Source organism: Carassius carassius, chromosome 15 (genome assembly GCF_963082965.1).
Source record: "Carassius carassius chromosome 15, fCarCar2.1, whole genome shotgun sequence".
Lineage (NCBI taxonomy): Eukaryota > Metazoa > Chordata > Actinopteri > Cypriniformes > Cyprinidae > Carassius > Carassius carassius.
The window spans coordinates 31550657-31572994 of NC_081769.1; the positions used below are offsets into that span (position 1 = coordinate 31550657).

At 34.7% G+C, this 22338-nt stretch overlaps 1 protein-coding gene across 1 annotated transcript in view; it reads left to right on the plus strand.

Annotated features, from left to right (window-relative positions):
* The window catches only part of LOC132158892 (exostosin-1a-like), a 55570-nt gene that overhangs the window by 25110 nt on the left and 8122 nt on the right, over positions 1-22338 (plus strand). Inside the window, exons 2-4 of the mRNA XM_059568506.1 lie at positions 15153-15246; positions 18214-18321; positions 21955-22074. Of these exons, the coding sequence (XP_059424489.1) occupies positions 15153-15246; positions 18214-18321; positions 21955-22074 (322 nt within the window). The remainder of the gene's footprint in view (positions 1-15152; positions 15247-18213; positions 18322-21954; positions 22075-22338) is intronic.

The following is a 22338-nucleotide window of genomic DNA, read 5'->3' on the forward strand; positions in this document are numbered from 1 at the left end:
CTAGTAAGAGTTGGAAGGACTTGTTTTTCACCATTTATGGAAAGACTTTCATTCCCAGCAGCAATGAGAACAAGTGACTAATAGAGAGGAGAATAAACATGAACAACATTCTCAGTGATGGTTTTCCATCAGTGATGACCCATGCTTTCCAAAGGCTTGAGAAAATATTAGAAATCTCTGACTGTGGAGTTTCTCCACCCACTCCTTTATACGCATAATAGCAGCACGGAGCCAACGAGACTATTGTTTTATGCATCAAATTAATAATAGAGTGAGGAAGTCATTCTGCGGTGCTTACATCGACCATTGCATTTATTATTTTTAATGCATTTGGTTTCTAATGACATTAAATAGGTTTTTAATGTATGTTTGAAGTGCTATATGGAGTGCAGATTTACTGTACGTCCTTTTCTAGATGCAAAAATGATTTTATTTTCACATGCCTGAGAATTTTTCCAGGCTGTCTCAAGCACTTGCAAGTTTTCTTTCGGGGGACGGTGACAGATGCCTGTTAATGCACGTCTTCAAAGGATGTCTTGTCTCATGATGTGATCGTTTATGACCTTTGGAAATGCTGATCTTCCCAGCAGTCAGCATTGGCCCTGCAAGCTAAAACTAGCGCATAGCTGTGAGGAAATGAGCCTGGCTGTTTCCAAGAGGGTTGAAGGGGCCGTTTGGATCTTAGATGCATGCTGAAAGCGAGAGACGTGGAGTGTGATTGTTGGTGTGTGTGTGTGTGTTCGTCTCATAGACTGGCATTCCTTTGGCTTGAACTCATGTGCTTAGCGACGCAAAACTCTCCATGGGGGATTAAAGACAGTGGGAGCCTGACACAACCACAACCACTTTTTCTAGAGCACCAGACAGCGAAAATTCATCCCGATGCTCTTTTTTTATTTATGAGAATGTCTTTCAACTCCAGTTTCTTTATTTTTAGCTTCCCAACTGTCTCCTAATTCACGGCAGAGCACAATAACAGTGTCACGACAACCTAGTAAAAGCGTATTTGAATTGACTCGTGTAAGTCAAACCTCTCCAGCCTCTTCTTCTGATTTCTCTCGTCTACAAGATCTGGTTTGCATCCAGTGCTGTTACCTTACTGTAATGGACTTTTGTTTTCTCTAGGGAGGTGCATGATGGATTACAGAAGATTGCTCACATCTCTTATTTCATTCTAATCGAATAAAACTGGCATTTTAAGTGAAGATAGTTGGTTTTGAAGGATACATGAGGGTAGATTATATCAAAATGTAACAAAATATATAATGATATTGCAAATGATACGTAAACAGCAGTTAGAAATAAGCAGCCTAATGCAAGATCCTGCTTTATTTTACATGATTCATAGGATGCAGCAATTTTTCTTGTTGAATATCCTAACTTGGAAAATAAAATAGGCTGCAAACATAATTTCATGTTGGTGTTTTTTTTAGCCTATAGCATATACTGTGTTAGTTTTGTGCTGATTTAAAATCTGGTATCATTTCAGTCATCATATATTAGTCTTTTCGTGGGATGGGTATCGTTAAGGTTTTAACGGTATTACTACTCTTACCGATACTGCTTAACGGGCCGGTACTTTAACTGTATTCTTATCGGTACTTTGTGTTGTGTTACTTTGTGTTGTGTTAGGCAGTCGAAAACTTTGCATTTCTCTGTCTGCACATAATGCACTTTTGAAAGATGCTTTGACAGATTGCTTGTGTTTCTGCCCTTACATGCAAAAATTTTGTTGCACTTATGACAACCAGCATTGTCTGCATCAACTCTAGTGAAGTATAACCACACTTTTTGCGTTGCGTTTTACTGTCTCCGCCATCGTCACTCTTTGTATTAAGCAGGAGTTTTCGTACTGTAAGGGCCGTTCACATATCGCGTCTAAAAACGAGTGGAAAACGCTAGCCACGCCGCTTTCTTATTTCCCCCCCCCCCCCCCAAGCAACCATGACCTGCTCTCTCCATGAAGAAGCGGAAATTTCAGCAATGGATAAATGGATTTGCAGCACTAAAAACTGCTTGCAGTAGCACTGCTACTAAATTAATTTAAAAGTCCACATACAGCTATAAGCTGTTCCTTCATCTTGGCTGAGCTTTCAACGTTGTTACGGAAAAGGTGAGGAAGTTACATGACCTGCGGTGCGCTTGCGGCATTCTGAAAAGTTTAGATGTTTTTAACTCTTCCACTTCCGTTATGAGCGCGCATACCGCGCGCCTACATTTGAAATAAAGAACTTGAGCGCGCAAAAGACGTGATATGTGAACAGCCCCTTAAGCGTGTGTGTGAGCCGCGCTTGTTCTTGTGTGTGTGTGACTGACTGACAGCCTCCGCGGCGCTCATGAGAGATCTCGCAGATCTCACAGACAAACGTCTTAATAATATCGCAAATTAGAAATGTTTGGTAAGATAAAATGTGCACGATAACATTATTAAGCAAATCTCTTCGCCATCGTCACTCTTTATTAAGCGGAAGTTTTCGTACTGTTATGTCTGTGTGTGCGCCGCACTCGTTGTGGTGTGTGTGTGTGTGTGTGTGACTGACGGACAGCCTCCGCGGCGCTCATGAGAGATCTCGCAGATCTCACAGACAAACGTCTTAATATGATCACACATTAGAAATGTTTGGTGAGATAAAATGTGCACGATAACATTATTAAGCAAATCTCTTCGCCATCGTCACTCTTTATTAAGCGGGAGTTTTCGTACTGTTATGTCTGTGTGTGCGCCGCACTCGTTGTGGTGTGTGTGTGTGACTGACAGACAGCCTCTATGAAGGTAAATCAGTAGCTAAACTCGAGAGGTTGAAGATATGAATGTGAGAACTTGTCATATTAATATTTGTATTTGTAACAAATATCACACAGACAATGATCAAAACACCCGTGTTTTGAATTGGAAGTTGTAGATTAATAGTCACAAATGTGCAGAATGACATTCGCACAAAGAAAATTACATACACACGTTTACGACATATTTACTTTTGCACTTTACTTCAGTTTCGCTCCACAACGTCAAGTCGGCACTTACAACCTCTCATACCTGGAAGTACAAGTTCAAATCCTAGCGCTCTGACTTTTGCTACTCTTTTTGCGGTATTCTGTTGCAGAACTCACTTGTGCACTTGTATATGCAGATGTGAGAGAGCAGAGCTGGGGGCGGGGCTTTGGTGCGAATGAAGACATTTTATTGGTCGATGCCCGACCAATGAACAACGCCAACTGTTTTCACTGAATATCCTTAGCTTTGACAGGATTTTAAGACACTGCATTCATTTTGCCATTCAGGTATTATCTAGTAGACAAATAATGCAACATATTTTATATGTATATCCCACTGCATATTGCAAAGTAAACTCGCTGAACCAGAGCATGCTTTGATCTCACCGCCACGCGGTCACGTGGTTCATGGAGCTATCAATAGTACTAAACTAAACATTTTGTCAATATGCTTGAATGTATTAATTGGGATAGACAGCAGTTTCATTATATTTGCAGCGATTTCTAGTAATTTGTAACACTTAAAGTGCATTGATTATGCATGGATAACTACGTTGACTAATGACCATGCGTTACAATAGCATTTTATACTGGAAAATGGAACAGCATTATGTTCTCATACTCCTCCTTGGCAGTTAAATGTGACTAAACAATTAAGTGTAACTTTTAACCAATAAAATAACTGTACTACATGTTAACTCAGTCCTGTTTAGTTAATTTGAAGAGATCATGGTACTAAATAATATGCGCAATAATTATCATCCATGAATGACCATTTGAAATATAACATTTTCTAATATTGTTATTATTTATACTACAATAACTGTAGTATTTAGGTTTAAATTCCCGTGCAAAGAGGCACGCTTTAAATTAGAGGCATTTGGTCCAAGTAGTGGCCAGAAAGATAATATTCATATGCAATTCCATTGCTTAAACACTAGATGGCCTTGTTGATGTTTAATAAATACATGTATTTAGCTCTAGTTGCTCAAAACAGTATTTCTGGTCATAAGTGCTTATTTTTTAGGTTTTGCTGTTTAATTTACATTTAGACATTATTAAACACTCGATTTTTATTAAAAAATAATAATAATAATGTTGCATTTAAAAAGGTTCATTACTGACAAGCAAATTGGGAATTTAACCCAATGAAGAAGTTAAAATTATTTTTACAAAACATAAAAATAATAAAAACAGCATTATATTGCAACTCTGGTAGAGTGATATGCAGTGGGATATACATATAAAATATGTTGCATTTTTTGTCTACTAGATAATACCTGAATGGCAAAATGAATGCAGTGTCTTAAAATCCTGTCAAAGCTAAGGATATTCAGTGAAAACAGTTGGCGTTGTTAATTGGTCGGGCATCGACCTATAAAATGTCTTCATTCGCACCAAAGCCCCGCCCCCAGCTCTGCTCTCTCACATCTGCATATACAAGTGCACAAGTGAGATTTTGCAACAGAATACCGCAAAAAGAGTAGCAAAAGTCAGAGGGCTAGGATTTGAACTTGTACTTCCATATCTGAGAGGTTGTAAGTGCCGACTTGACGTTGTGCAGCGAAACTGAAGTAAAGTGCAAAAGTAAATATGTCGTAAAAATGTGTGTATGTCATTTTCTTTGTGTGAATGTCATTCTACACATTTGTGACTATTAATCTACAACTTCCAATTCAAAACACGGGTGTTTTGATCATTGTCTGTGTGTGCAAATTGAAAGATTCAACTTTTCACATCAGAGCTGTGAGTGTAAATTTTAACTTACAAATACAAATATTAATATGACAAGTTCTCACATTCATATCTTCAACCTCTCGAGTTTTGCTACTGATTTACCTTTATAGCCTCCACGGCACGCATGAGATATCTCGCAGATCTCACAGACAAACGTCTTAATATGATCGCACATTAGAAATGTTTGGTGAGATAAAATGTGCACGATAACATTATTAAGCATAAATACATGGTACACAAGTTTTTTCCCCTCCAGTACCGAAAGCAGAACCGATACCGTCAGATCTTACTGATACTACGGTCTTTCATAATTTAGCCCCGGGGCCATTTTAATACCGGGTTTCGGTCCGCATCCCTAGTTAAAATACAGTGTTTTTCATTTTTTTAATAGTTACAATGTTTTTTGCCTTCTTTCTGATTTTTTTTTTTTACCTCAGAATTATTTAAAATGTTTTATACTTCATATTTATTTATTTATATGTTTGCTTGTGTATAGTTTTTACTATTAAGTTATTTATTAGTTATTTATTTTTAGTTCATTAAATGTTTTATTTAAGTAAAAAAAATTGTGTTAATTTAGTATATTTATATATTTAGGCTAGTATACATTTAGTTTATACTTAATGTTTGTTTGCGATTCTTATTTGTTGTTTTTGAATAAAAATATTCTTAAAAATATATTATTTTTTATTACGGTACTTTATATTTACTTATACATTATTTAAAAATGTAAAAGGCAGATAACTGTTTGTTGTTTTAGTTTTATTTTTAGTTTATTTAATATATTAATGATTGTATTTTTATTTTATTTTTTATTTTTTTTGTATTTTTTTGTCACATTTTATTAATTTTTTATTTTATAATTTTTTTTTTTTATTTACATATATTATTTAATTATGTTTATTCTCATGTTTAAACTCAATAGGGGTTGATATTTAAATATGGACAGTCATTTTCTGAATAACTCCTCCATGCACTGAGGAAGGAACTTGTGAATGTTAGCATATATCTACATTTTACTCTTATTTAAAACATCAAGAATATACGGTTTTCCATGAAAAGTGTTGATCAAAGAATAGAAAGTCCGAAAAGAAAGATAAAACAAGTATCTCATTGATATTTGTAGTCCACAGTGCTATTTATATAATGTTATTTGTCCTACTTTGATCTTCTCTCTCATTAAATGTGTCCAATTAAACCGTTGTCTGCACTTGCCCTGGATGCACATTAACTACATGTTGAGCACAACCAGCAAGAACATGGAGACAGCCGCTAGATCTTTCTCCACGGACAGGAGCAACATCTACTACGGGCTGACCAGATGGCCAGGGTCAACATGGGCCACGACAGTGTCTGAAACTCATGTCCCGTCCTGCCACAAACAAACACACCCCTTCTTCAGGAAGCGACACCTCAGTCGTGTAGACGTGTGCATGCGCTCAGACACGAGTTCCTAATTATGACTAGTTCTCACCAAATCGGCGCCTGTGTCGAGCCTCAGCGGTCATCCAACAGAGCTAGCGAGCTCATTAGTGCATCTCAGTGACTGCGTTCACCTTCCTCCTGCTCTGGAGACCCGCCGCTGCCGGGGTCACTGATTCCCTGCCCCTTTCCTCTCCCACTCGACACCCTCGCTGGGCTTTTAATAAGGACGAGAAATCTCGAAGACCGGACCATGCTGTGTTTTCCCCCTCAGGTCTGAGACACGATTCCTGAGAGAAAACAGGAGCATTGGAGCACACCGCTGTAGCATGGGTCAAAAAAAAAAAAGGGAAAGTTTCCTTGTTTAACCTAAAGCATCTGATATACTCACTGCAAAGTGTGTATACGTTCTTCGCTTAGATATCTGATATAGCAATATACTGTTAGTGGACATCTTGACGTGGCTGCAAATTTTGTTTAGATGAATAAGTAAATATATGCTGTTCCTTTCCTCTTAAAGGGTTAGTTAACCCATAAATAAAAATTAGCCAGTTTTACTCACCCATAAGCCATCATAGGTGTATATGTCTTTCTTCTTTCAGATGAATCCAATCGGAATTACATTAAAACAATTGTCCTGGCTCTTCTAAGCTCTTATCATTTTAGTGGGTGGGTGTTTCATTTTAACAGTCCAAAACGTGTTAAATAAAGTGCGTGCATCCATAATAAAATGTGCCATACATGGCTCAGGGGTGTGAATGAAAGCCTCCTGTAGTGAATCAATGCGTTTTTGTCCGAAAATATGCATATTTCAAATGTAATAAACACATTTTTCTATCACTTCCACTATCTATCATACGAAACAGTTTAATGATGAATGCGCTTACTTTATTTAATGTATTTAAGGATGGTTTAAGGGTGAGTAAAATACAAGCCACTTTTCATTTTTGGGTGAACTAACTCTTTAATGATCAAATAAACACAACAAAGAAGACAGTGGTGAAAAACCAGCAGATAAGAAAGCATCGGATTGGACATTTGCACTCCAGTCAGGAAAAGTCACATCATGAAGCACTTAAAAGCAAGTTAAAAGCTGTGTAAAAGGTATAAAATTCCTTCTATATTTAATTTGTGCTGATTTCAATAACAATATAATTGTATTAGTCTATTTGTAGTTAAAATACAGAAAAAGCTTACTAGTGTTTATATATATATATATGTATGTATATATATATATATATATATGTATATGTATATATGTATATATATATATATATATATATATATATATATATGTATATATGTATATATATATAATACAAAACCTTTAGTAACATTATTATTTAGCATGTTTAAGTACTTCATATTTATTTATTTATAAATGTATTTGTTTTTATAGTTTACTTAATTTTTATTTATAATTTTATTTATTTAGTTCATTATGGTTTTATTTATATAGTTTATTTGCTTCGATCGTTTATACTGTGTTTGTTTACCTCAGTTATTTTTTTATAATTTTTTTTTTCATTGTATGTTTGTTTGGTTTATTTCTTTTTATTATTTTTTATATTTATTAAGAACTTAATTTTTGTTTTTTATGTACTATGGTTTAATTCATTTTTAGTTGAATAAAATTTCTGATTGGCAATTCTTTTGTCCTTTTATTTTTATTTTATATTAATTTTTATTTGTACGTTGAATGTTTTTGTCGTTTACATCTGTTATTTATTTTTTAGTACTTTTTTATTTATGTATTGACATACATTATTAAACAATAGGCTGCTTTAAAGCAAACTACTTTACAATTTTAAACAAGAACATTTTTAAAGAAGGCGGAGCCCCAAAGCCACAACCACTTATTACATAATCGCCACTGACCAATGGGAGTTCAAAGCTCATCTGTTCATGTTCACTAAGGCAAACTGTCTTAAACACCCTAAACGAACTCCAAACAACTTTGTTTGACCTCATTTTGTTCAAAATGACACCAGTTTAGTTTTAGAATTTGCTTGAAGTATATCAGTGCCTTAATTCTGCCTTTTTCCTCCCTAATAAACCCACCTGGCTGTCTGTGTTGTTGATTTTTTGGCGTATACATGGGTTGTTTTGATAATGGCAGCTCAGAGAATAAATCCCAAATTCCCAAGTGTGAATTCCCAGTGTAATTACAGGACAGCACAGGATGATATTAACTTGAGTCTGTTATGATTAATGACACAGTCTGCAGTGGATAATTTATCAGCTGTATTTGCCCTTGAGGCCAGACATCCGTTTGGACCATCTGCCATGGCAGTGCGGATAAACTTTCCAGTAGCCTTTAGCCTTTAGCCCAGTCAAAAGTAACTCGAGTGAAAGTTACGACTGCAGGGAAGTTTTTCTGACTCTGGAGAGACAGAAGACCTTGCGACAACGTGTCCTAGTTTCTTATGCGCAAATGTGCTTTGTGTTTGAAAGTAAGTTCATTTGGATGCTGCTAATTCCCTGCATTCGGTTTATGTAGAACTTTTTAACCATCCAGATGGTTGTTTTCTATAGAGCTCTGCAGTGATGACGTGTTTTTAAAGGCCGTCTAGATTGATCCCTCGACAAAAACCCAATAGGTTTTTCCATTGGCTTTTGGATTATTGCAGAAAATAAACTCTGTGGCCTGCAAAAGTTTATGCTTCTGCTTTGTTCATCATGATAATCTTCACAAATTAACACCATTTTGAATGAGCTTTGAAGCCGAAATACAATCACCAGATTGTAAACATAGGCTATGGTCGCTTGACTTCAACGTTAACACCATTAAGCTCAACAGCTCATTCAGTTCTTATTTAAAAATATTTTTCCCTCAAGGTTTTAGTTGGAATGGTTTGTAAGACTGTGATTATAAACGCAAAACGAGGCTCTAAAAGCCACTAGAAAGTAGATGGGCCATGCTTAACTACTATTGGCTCAGCCCGTTTGAAACTGGTCATCAGTTTTCTAATATCATTTGATGTGTAAAGTGACACACTTAACCTTTAGGGCACTTGTGTTTCACAATGTTCATGTTTTTTGACAACTACATGCCATTATAATTGCATGCAATATAATTGTGCTTATAAATACTGCATACTATTAGATAATTTTTTTTCCCCCTCTGTAATTTGCAGTAGCTCTTCTGGACTTTACAAATGGCGTTTTGGCTCTGTCAGCAGGGCAGGATTACAGGATAAATGGACATCGGCAAACCAGCTGTGCCTGAGCCATTAATGTCTTATTATTAGTGCAGACAGCGGATGCAACCGTTGCACTTTTGATCTTAATATGCATTGTTGTTTGTGGAAGTCAAATGACATCTTTTGTCTAACAAGCTAAAGGGGAAGTGTGTAGTTGGCATTGTAGTGACTCCATTGTAGTGACATTGTAGTGAAAACATCTCTATTAGATTTGACCGAGTGTAACCAGCAGAAGCATAAAGCAGTTTTTCTACAGTTACAAGACCTGTATTTGGTGTTAATGTTAAAGAGAAAGATGTTTAAGAAGTCTCTATATTGCAGGATTTTATAAAAATTTTAAATAAAAACCATAAAAATTTGAAATATTATTAAAATTTTAAATAACCATTTTCTTTATGAATACATTTTAAAATGTAATTTATTTCTGGGATGCAAAGCTGTATTTTCAGCATCTTAACTTCAGTCTTCAGTGTCACATGATCCTTCAGAAATCATTCTAATATTCTGCTCTGCTGCTTAATAAACATTTATTATTATTATTATTATTAATATTATCATTGTTGAAATCAGTTGTGCTGCTAAATATTTTTGTCAAGTTTGATGAATAGAAATTCAATGTATTTGAAATGGAACATTGAATTTTGTAACATTAAAAACATTCTTTACTGTCACTTTTGATTAATTGAATGCACCCTTGCTGAATAAAATGATTAATAACTACAAAAAATCATACTGGCCAGTTTATGCACACCATTATACTGAATGATTACAATACCATAACAATAACAGTTGATCAAACATAGTAATATCATGTTTTTTTTTGTAAAAAAAAAAAAAAAAAAGAAAGTTGACCTAACTCAAATAAAAAAGGTAACCTATCGCAATCAACTTAAGTTAACTCAACTAGCAACGGACAACTTCAAAACTTTAGTTCATCTAATGCATAAAAGTCAGTCTACGGAGTGTTGAAAGATCTGTCTGAGCAAACAAAGATCTTTTAGCAATGCTAATTTTTTTAAACAGTACTCTTCGTTTTAGATTTATGTTTATTTTTTAATACTTTTTTTTATAAGTATTTGCTTCTTAAGGCAAACATCTAATAGACAAATGTATTATATACGTTGCAATGAGATGCATATATACAGTACCTTAGCATACTATTCTCAACCATAGTGAGGATTAAAAAATTGTAAATCAGTAAAAATATAAACTCTGATCCACATGGCAGCTAACTGACAGTGACAACAGCAGCAGAAGCATAAATTAAGCCAGAAATTTCTAAAACAATGATAATATTTGAATAATAATTAACATAAAATGTTATCAAGCTGCAGTGCATGTTGGGAACTTGTGCAATATTGTTCAGTGTAAAATAGTTTGTTCACATGACTCTATTTGAAAAGTTAGGAGAACATTTGGATATGTTGTGAGCAAATACTTTTACAAATACAACTTTTGGTAGCGACATGTTCAGAGTTTTTTTGTTCGGTTCACACAAATAATTTAACTAACTTTTCTAAAGTTAGATTTTTTACAGTGTATTTTTTTGCCATGGTACATGCTTAAAACTTTGTTCATGAACCTATGATACAAGTTCATGATATTTTCTTCTGCATCTATATCTATGATATCGTGATTTAAATGATGCATTTTGAATACTTTTTCATGCATTTATATTATTTTTGGTTATAAAAGAACAGATCACAGTACAGCGGTATTGCATTTGCAATAAGAAAAAAATGGGGGATTTAACAAATAAAAACAATAATATAATATTCCAAATGCACTGTGTTGGGCTGTTTTTAAAGTATGGCTTTTTGGATTATGAGTCAGTTTATTATATTATGTGAATGGATTTTAATAGGACAAAATGCGGCATCATAAATCTGTATCGTAAGTGCATATGTGTCATGGTGCCTTGGATTTACTCCCATCCACAAGAGACTCAAACCAACTGCTTTCATCTGGATCTGCTTCAATCAGTATCTTCAGAGGCTGCTCTTCTCTTGATCCCATGGATGTTAAAACAGTTGTAACATGCTCATGAAGTTGTGCGTGTGTACGAGTGTCGGGACGGGTGTTAAGTATGGGTTTAATCTTGTTCTGATTACACAGTCATTACAAGCAGGTTGGCAGCATTGGTGAAACTAGCAGTTGCCATCCGAGCTCTCATTTCCACTAATCTGATTTAAGGCACAGATGCCACCCATGCCAACCGGCTGCTATGGCAACAATGCCAAATATAAACATAACAAAGAAAACTTAGACAGTTTGACCGCCTACGTCCTAGTTCCCTCTTTTTTCTTATGCATCTTGCGCACTTGTCAACTTGATAGAGAAGCTGACCACAAAAAACAGTCGCAAAGCTCTTTTAATAATTTAGTTTTTAGCGATTTTTTTATTGTATTTAGCTTAATTTACGTATTTCAGTCATTTTTTACGTAAACATAATATAATTCCGTATAAGTTTTGTTTTATGATATTTGAATTAGTTTAATTTCAGTTTTACTTCAGTTAATGAAAACCATTTAAATAGTTTTAGTTAACAGTATAGTACCTCTGGCGATAGATAGCCATAACATGTTGCATATATTGGCATTCAAAACTTTCAAATTAGCACATTTCAAAATTAGATTTTATTATGTTTTCAAATATATATATATATATATATATATATATATATATATATATATATATATATATATATATATATATATATATATATATATATTAATATTTTTTTGTTTTTTTTGTTTGTGGAAATAAACATGCAACAGATACTTCTAATAGAGTGTAAGTTGCATTCAATGCAGAAAATTCATTTAAAGCCAGTCCCCCCAAAACATTTCAGTGAACAGTTCTTAAAACAACCACGTTTTAATAATCTAAAGAACCTTCTTTTCCACTGTAAAGTGCCATTTTCTGCAGTGTAAAGTTTCCATGAATGTTAAAGCTTCTACATGGAACCAGCAATGCCAGTGAAGAAGCTTTATTAATAGGAGTGTAGTATGTTGTGGAGTTGCGTGTGGTCATCATCAGCGTGGTGGCCCATGGAGCTGAAATATGGATGTGTTTATTCCAACAGAAAGTTCTTTCCCACAACCCACTCCATCACTTCCTGCATGCAGTGAACTTCCTCACCCCGGCTGCGCTCGACTGGCTTCTTGTGTTTGAGTAATGGCGTAGGGTTGCAGTTACCCCTGACCTGCGTGTGTGAGCTCACTGCGATTCGTTATAACAGGAGCTGTGTGCTGTGCTATACTGTGGTCACGCCTGCCATCCGGCTTCAAGAAATAAACTAGAGCTTAAGTTGATACCCAGTCCATTCATTTAATAATCCATTTCAAAACCCCATTCTAGTATGTGTGCTCACATTTCATCCAGTCAATTTGTGATGAATAAAATTAAGTCCCAGCCAAGTTTTTATTTTTATTTTTTATTAGTAAATGATTGCAGACAGCCTTTAAGGACAGCACAACAAAATTGAAAATACACAAAACATTCTTTTTAAATATCTGCTTGAGAGACATATTAAAAATAAAAATTAGTCTGCACACAATGAGCCGGCAGGATTAGCTGTGTGGTTCTGTCGAATTATGAAGTCTTTCGAATGCATCATCCCGTCCTATTTTCAGACAACCCATATCAGGTTGCCCTCTGAGCCAACAGGTCATCTAAGGTTATTACAGCATCCTACAACACCAGCCAACTCTCAACCTGGAGAGCATCAGACCCGAAGTCCAGGCAGTTTCTTTCTCACTGTCTGCAGGCATCTTGACCTTCCTTCATCCACGCTGAAGAGCAGAGGTGAAGGAAGACCTCAGGGACTTCACATTCGAATGCACAGCATCACGATTACTCATTGGAGAGAGGGAGGAGAAGGAGTGGAGAACATGGTGGAGGAGAATATGTAAGAGAGGAGAAGGGAGGGCGAGACGGGCAAAAAAGCAGGAATGTTGAATTAGGAATTCCATACAGCCACTTAATCCAACTGCCGACTGAAACTGCTCAAAGCATTTGCTGAAGCTTATATCCCACCATAGTGCAAGAGCAGCCTACAAAGCAGAGGTCGAGAGGTCAAGAGCGTGGACGTGTATGTCTGTGCATACTTGGGTGTGATTCATACTATGACGCTAAATGTCTGTAACCCCTTTTTTACAAGAAGCAGGTTAGATTGATGTGTGGTTTCTATCAGTCACACTGGCATTGGGACAAACAGGAGACATTTTTTGTTTTTACCAAAAAATAAAAACACAAAAGGGTAATTGCAACTTTATTTCACAATTTTGACTTTTTGACAGAATTGTGAGATTTAAACTTGGAATTGCAGTTTATAAACTCAGAATTGCAGGACATAAATTCAGAATTGTGGTATATAAACTCAGAATTGTAGGACATAAACTCAGAATTGTAGGATATAAACAGAATTGCGGGATATAAACTCAGAATTGTGGGATATAAACTTAGAATATAAATTCAGAATTGAGGGATAGAAATTCAGAATTACGAGATAATAACTCAGAATTGTGGGGGATAAACTCAAAATCACGAGATATTAACTCAGAACAGCAAGATGTACACTCAGAATTGTTGGTGATAAACTCAGAATTGTGGGATATAAACTCAGAATTGTGGGATATAAACTCAGAATTATGAGATATTAACTCAGAATTGTGGGGGATAAACTCAGAATTGTGGGATAAAATCGAGTGATATAAATGTAGAATCTTAAGATCTAAATTCAGAATTACGAGATATAAACAGAATTGCAAGAGATAAACTCAAAATTTGTGAGATATATACTTCAACTGCTAGAAACAAAGTCAGATTTTGTGAGATATAAACTCTGAAAAAGTATTTTTTTATTGTGTGGTAAAAGGTTTACATACATTTAAGTAATTTATTATGTTAGTTTTTTTATTTTATTTCTTTAATGCTGTTGTTGAAATTTCTATTCATCAAACAATCCTGTAAAAAAAAAAGTATCACAAAAATACTAATAAGAAATGTTTAATGAGCATCAAATCAACATATTAGAATGATTTTATAGTATTTATGACAAACTAGTCTAAACACCTTGATTGCAATAAAAAGAAATTACATTGTTTTAGATAAAAAGTCTTTAAATTATTTTATAAAATATAATAATGCATGCTATGCTTCACTGCATTCTGCCCAGTATACTCTCAGTACTACACTGCTCAGTATACTACACTGCTGTGGCATTCTAGTTGGTTGCTCAGATGTTGTAGCCGGTTAATTGACATTGCTAAGGTACTCCAGATGGTTGCTTTGGTATTTTGAGTAGTTGCTGAGTGGCAGGTTACTAGGAGTTGCTTTGGCGTCTGGCTGGTTGCGTTGGAATTTTGACTGGTTATTATGGGATGCTAGATTATTTTGGTTATTTGCCAGTTGCTGCTATGGAGATCTAGTTGGTTATTTTGACTAGTTCTGCTGCTTATAGTTGTAATTCTTCAGCAATTGTGTTTGAATAGTTGAGACAGCATTTGGGGGAAATTCTTTTGCTCTAACAGGGGGTTTTATGTAGTTTTCTAGTGATATTCGTGACTCAAACGTTCCTGTAAACTGGAAAGTATGTAGTTGCTTTTTTCCACAGTGAATGTATGAGTGTGTTCAGACCACTGAACATGCTTGATTCACAATCTGTGCCAGATGTGATGAGCGCTAACTGAGTTTCCATGCAAATATGATGTTCACCTCCTGTTTTCATGCAGCAGGATGGTTTCTGACCTTGGTTCTTAATATGTGCTTCCTTCCTTTTCTTTTTCTTAACAGGTATGACTATAAAGAAATGCTACATAACTCCACTTTTTGTCTCGTGCCTCGAGGACGCCGCCTGGGCTCTTTCCGTTTCCTGGAGGCTCTGCAGGTACAGTTTTTCAGTTCCTTCCCATCGCCAATACCGGTAGCCAAAGGAAGACACTTAGCAGTTGCATGCAGGTTCTGTGTTTCCAGCCCACATACACACCCACACACACACTCTTCACCATCATTGCAGTACTAAGGCTATGTGATATACTTGGATAAATATATTGACAAATCAGAAAGGACACATTAAATTGGTCAAAAGTGACAGTCAAAACAATTGTAATGTTACCAAAGATTTGTATTGCAATAAAATGCTGTTCTTCTACTAATTAAGCTTCTGAAGGATCACATGACACTGAAGACTGGAGTAATGATGCTGAAAATTCAGCTGCGCATCAAAGGCATTTTAATGCAATATGCAAATATAAAACAAATATTTTAAACTATAATAATAATTCAGAATTTGTATGCATTTTTGAACAATTAAATGCAGCCTTGGTGAGCATAAGAAACTGTATTTTTTTTTTTTTTTTAATATAGCCAATCCTAAATTTAAAATTTAGATTAAAAAATTAAAAGAAATTATTTTTTTAATTATATATAGTTCAAATTTATATATATGTTATATATTTTATAAATATAAATTATGTTCCTTACATTTATTATCACATATATTAAAGTTGATTCATGTTACCCCTTTATATCACTTGATTTCATACTATGTTTGGTGTCAGTTTGATTTTATTTATTTATTTTATTATTATTTTTTTTTTTTAAGAAGTCCCTTCTGCTCCCCAAATATGCATTAAAAATTAATCAAAAATACTATGAAAACAGTAATAATCCAATTTAATAAATGTTTCATATAAGCAGCAATTGAGATATTAAATATCTAATTTGTGGTATTTCATTACTTTGTCAAATCCACCTTTATCCATAACCAGCACTATTCAGTGATGCTGGTGTAATGTCAGACGGCCGTCTATTGTGTATTGTGTGGGAGTGTGGCTGTGCTCTTTCAGGTTGTCTGATGTTGTGCAGACATGAGGCTTTACAGACCATTATATATTGTGTTTTGAATTGTGTGGGTGTTGAGGATTGACTTGCTGAGGTTTGCAGGGCTTTTATGCTGTGTATGTGCATTTGTGTCTTTCATTGGTCTGTATGTATTTCAGCAGATTTAAGCGCTGGGTAATAACACTGCAAGGATTAGTCCATAACAGCGGGATGATATTAGAGATGAGGGGAGGTCAGAGGGTGGGAGCAGCTTTACAGATTAGGGACAGGACAACAAGCCTGTGCAAACACACACACACACACACAGTTGTGAAATATTGGACTTCATCTACAATAAAGTTCTGTTGATGACAGATAATGCATTTAATACAGAGCATGATAAATGAATTATGATACATGTCAAAAAAAAAAAAAAAACATTATTACTGTGATGCATGTCCAAAAAACATCAAAATACTGTTGTACCATGTTGAAAATAACTTGGTATATTGTAGCATGTCCACACTTGCAAAAAAAGCATGTAATTATAACTATTAAAAAGGAATTCAAAATGTTTGGATTTGGTAACTGTGTTGTTTTAGTATTATTCATATTATATAACATGTTTTTTTATTAATAGTTTAAATTCATAAACTATAACATTTTATTACATTTATTATAAAACTTTTAATTAAAAAAATGTTACTTTTATTTTTTTTATTTTTTTTTATTTTGTTTTAGTAATTTTGTGATTTAGTTGAATTATTTGTATGTATTCTTTTTTTTGTTTGTTCCATATTCATGTGTTTTTTTAATTTCATATTATCACCATGATGCATGTTCAAAAAGCAAGAAAATACTGTGATACCATCTTATTTTTTTTAATTTATTTATGTTTTAATATTGCTATGGTAGCATCTCCAAATTTACAAAAAAATATCTAATTTCATCCTTATCTTTCATCTCCATAACAGTGTTATTTCAGATTGTTTTAGGAATTTATTTATATGAATTTAATTGGTCATTTAATTATTTTGATTTTAGTAATATTTATTTTTAAATAGGGGTTTGTAATTTTTATTAGATTTTTTATTTTTTGAATTTAATTTTAAATATAGATTGTTTTACTTCAGTTAGTAATTTTAATCCTTAAACTTAATTCAATTAATTGCTAAGGCAATTTTTTTCATCAAATATTTTATTTTATTTTATTTATAGTTTTAGTAAATCATAACAACACTACTTGGTATTAAACTACTATAAATGAACAAAATGTATTATTATTATTTTTTAATCCTTTACTGGGGTGATGGTTATTTTGAGCTTTTGGAATCGTTTTCACTGTAACTCCATCCTAAATTATGAATGCAGCTCTGCACTAATGACCAATAATGGCAGCTGAAATGCAAATTGGAGACCAGGTAGTCTTTAGATGTTATAGAAAAAATGCACCATCTGTCTGTTGGTACCTGCTGCTACAGTGTTACTTCAGGAACAAGACACACAAACTCATTTGTTGCTGTATTTTGAACATCTTTGACAGTGTACATGCACAGAAGAGCTGCTTGAATGTGCTTGATTTCTTTTTAAATAAATGCCCATATTGCACATTATTGTATATTTCCATATTGGTACATATACTGTATATAAAAAAAATATTAAAAGTACAATTTTTTATTAAGATTTTTTCCCTTGTTTTTTGCAGTTGTCTCCTTCTCTGTTCTTGGTGATTATCTCACGTTCTCTTTTTCATTGTTGACCCATGAAGCCTCAGGTTCAGACAGGCAGAGCCATGCTTTGTGTTTCCCTCAGTCATTGCCAGATTTGCCAGAGCTCAAGATGGAACAGAAACATGACTGATGTGATAAACCATGTTTCCTCAGTCATTTCTCAGTCTGAAGTCAGAGCTCTTCTTGCTTTCAGACTTTCCACTTGAAGACGCTAATAAAATTTTCATGACGCTTGTTTTATTTTTCTTCAGCCTGTTTTAACACGCCTGTGTGTGTGTGTGTGTGTGTGTGTTTGCGCGCAGGCCGCTTGTGTTCCCGTCATGCTCAGTAACGGCTGGGAGCTTCCCTTCTCAGAGATCATCGACTGGCACACGGCCGCCGTCATTGGGGACGAGAGACTTCTTCTACAGGTACGACTTTCAGAATATATGAGGATAGAATCTAGCTCAGCTTATGTGATTCATTCAGTTGTTTGTTTCTGTCTGAAACAACATTGAGCTGCCTGCTGTCTACTGCCTATTTGAGCAGTATCTCAACTGAAATACATTGAAGTATTGGCTTCTCTGTGAAAAGTGCATGCAGTGCTGTCAAAAGAAAGTGTCTTAGACAGGGCTTGATTTCAATTCAATTCAAGTTTTTTTTTTCACAATGCAGAAAACAAAGACTGAATCAGTAAATCCAGTCATAAAAATCAAATTTACTGTATAATACGGAATGTCATGGAATTTGGCTAATTTTGGATGAATAAATCAAAAGTAGGTCTGTACACTGTGTCCTGCCTGTCCTGCGTGTCTCTGTGTAAACGTCTTTTCAGCATCTGCTGTCAAACTATAAGTACAAGAACACAGGACCTTCATCTCCAGAACTGCTTTGAGAGTTTATTTCATGAGCATTTTACTATTTTGTTTGTTAAAAGCTATTATTATATATTACGACAACCCATCAAATAACTGTGACAGAGATATAATGCTATATCATTATTATTAGAAATAATAATAATAATGACGATTTTTTTTTTACTTCCTTTCTTTTTTATTTACTTATTTTTGCACACTTTCTCTAACTTTTTCACAAAAAAAATCAATTTTATTGTTCATCCAATTTTAAAATTATTTAAAATTATTGTAAAGTTTTTGTTCAATTTTCATTTTATTAAACTATTAATTAATTTTTAAATGTTATTTTTGCCTTCATTTGATTACAAGACAAAAATTAAAATACATAACATAATTTCATTTTTTTATATATATATATATATATATATATATATATATATATATATATATGTATGTATATATATATATATATATATATATATATATATTAGTGGTGGGCCGTTATGGGCGATAAAAAAAATATTGCCGTTAATCTCTTCTCAAAGTTGGGTTGGGAGCTGGGTCTATACTAAGCAAGCTATGATGACTTTCATCTTGATAATTTATATAACCGACTGACTGAGGCCAGCCTAAAAAGATGCTCAGGACAGTTGACAGGCCACTGCTGCGCATCGTCACGAAAGCTTATCTTTTTCACGTGTTTTTAAGCCTTACCGCTTGTCGATTTAAACATTAAAGCGTCCAAACACAAGACGTGGAAAAGCTGAACAGAGCTGGTTCCTCGCGCGCTGTGTTCGGTGCGCACGAGAGAGATCGAGAGCCGTGTGTCACGGACAGCGACACTGAACTTCTGCGAAGTTCTCCTCGAAGTCCCTCCTGCACCTGAACAAACAAATACAAATCACAGTCTGAACAAACAAAAAGATGTGAAAGAGCCCAATTCAGTACTTGCGGTGTTCAGGGCTCACGCAGAGAAAGGCGTCTCAAAACACTTGAACATCGAATTTGCTTATTTTTGCTCTTGTGCCGACAAATACATACAAAATATGTCAAAATATCCACCTTGGAAATTATGATCGAAAAAACTGTCAGTTATTTCTCAAGTGAAAGTAAACAGTTGAGGAAAAAATGGGATGCATTCATCGTCTCTTAAAGTGACCGCGCCTAATTTAGCTACTGGCTGCTGTAATGTTAATCCAAGAAAATAAAAATGAAAATCACTCACTGCTCTTGACTGAATTACTTTGTAGTTTTAACAGTCAAACCAAATATTATTCAGACACCAGATATAATTTTTGATATATATAGGAAAAACTGTAATAATGTGAGAAATGTTGAAGGTGTCTGGATAAATGTAGGTTTGATTCTATATTTCATTTTTACATTGAAGACTATCCAATGCTATTTTACATTTAATTATTTGGTTTCTGTATCTTGACACCTACAAACTTGAAAAAAACTGAAACATTGTGTAAATAGCTCAAATAAATAAAAGTCTGTGTGCGTTAAGTATGTGGTGCAGCACAGACTCGATGTGCTTTCACACAGGACGCGTTTGCAGTTCGCTACTCGGTACGTAAAAGATTTCTGCACTGCTGAAGACGCACTTTGTAATTTTTTTCAAGCACTTTGTGATGCATTTTGGAAACAGGAGATGAGCCCCTTTTCTAATGCACCACCTAGCTTGATAAACCCCTTCTCAAAGACTTATGTTTGTCAATTTTATTTGTGTAACACACATATTCTGAATGCCTTCGGCAGAATTCGAATGAGCCATTTTAATTTAGATTAATCTAGATGAATTTCAGAATCACAGTGAGATTAATCTAAATTTAAAAATTTAATCTATGCCCACCACTAATATATATATATATATATATATATTCAAACTGGAATTAGCCCTAGTAGTATAATCAAGCATTTTTTTAAATGCTGCCTGCAAAGTCAGTTTGCAAGGTTTTAGAACAGAGACGATGTTTATATGTTGAAATTTGGTTTAACCTCATGCAATCTCATGCCTTTTCTATTAATTAATCATGCATGAATTAAATCATTCTAATGTCACATGCTAATTTGCCGGGCACATGCTTGCAACTATCAGTGATGGTTTGCAGACCCCCAGAGACTTCCAAGCTGAAAGCAAGTGCATGTTGCTTTGTAATTGAAATGGGACCTCTTGCCCCCACCGATTAGCGGCCTGCGGCAGGAAGGCAGTCTGTAGTGACAGCTTCTGTCAGGCCGCAGTAGCACATTTCTGCTTTTAATATGCTCTCGTGCCCCTGTGGCACTGACCGGCTCAACAAAAGGTGAGGCTAATCATCCAGTGAGATATTTGTAATGGAAATCCACCTCAAGGGGAGTTTGTGTTTACAGTGATGAGAGACTTTAATAATCGCTCACACCTTCTGTGACTCACTTCTCCTCTCAATAAATACTGCAACAGAAGCACAGACTGAGCAAGACCTGAGGCTGTGCTCCAGTGTTTACTGCAGTAGTCTATCGATCTATCTATCGATCTATCATTCTACCTATTTATCTGTCGTTCTATCTATCTGTCGTTCTATCGTTCTATCTATCTGTCATTCTATTGTTCTATCGTTCTATCCTTCTATCTATTGTTCTATCATTCTATCGATGTATCTATCAATCTATCGTTCTATCTGTCTATCGCTCTATTGTTCTATCTATTGTTCTATCTATCTATCTATCTATCTATCTATCTATCTATCTATCTATCTATCTATCTATCTATCTATCTATCTATCTATCTATCTATCTATCATTCTTTCTAATATTCTATCTATTGTTCTATGATTCTATATTATCATTTGATCTGTCATTTTGTCATTCTGTCATTCTGTCTTTCTGTCTGTCTGTCTGTCTGTCAATCACTCATAACACTAATCTTTACTGTAGCTCAGCAATCACTTAGAACACCTCAGTTACCACATAGCAACTAGATAGATGTCAGCACCCTATAAACTACCTAGAAATCACCCAAGCAAAAGACTTAAATGAGGTTGAATAAGAAAGTTTTTCATTTTGAGGTTGAACTTACTCTTAAAAATTCATCTGCTGGTTGAAGAAGATATTTGTCAGAGTGATCCGTCCGCAGGGAGAGATTTCAGTTATTTTAACTGGTGCCTCTGACTGGAAAGGGCTGTCAAGTAGAATATATATTATCACACTGCTCCCGTCTCCTCACAGATTCCATCGACCGTTCGCTCCATCCATCAAGATCGCATTCTGTCTCTCCGCCAGCAGACGCAGTTCTTGTGGGAAGCGTATTTCTCTTCTCTGGAGAAAATTGTGCTCACTACATTGGAGGTAAGGAACTTCCTGATCAATTAAAACAAGACGTGCTGCCATCAAGACTTAAAGACTAATCAGATAAATCCGGCAAAAACTTGTCCAGGTCGTACTTCACCCTAAAAATGAACAGGAAAAAAATGGGAAATTATATTATAAGCTCATTTTAGGACCATTAAGACTTTTGCGCTGTGATTTTCATGATTATTAAGCACATTTCCACAGCACTGTTCTCATTACTGTCATGCATCCACAATCGGATGTAGTTGTAGTTTGTAATTA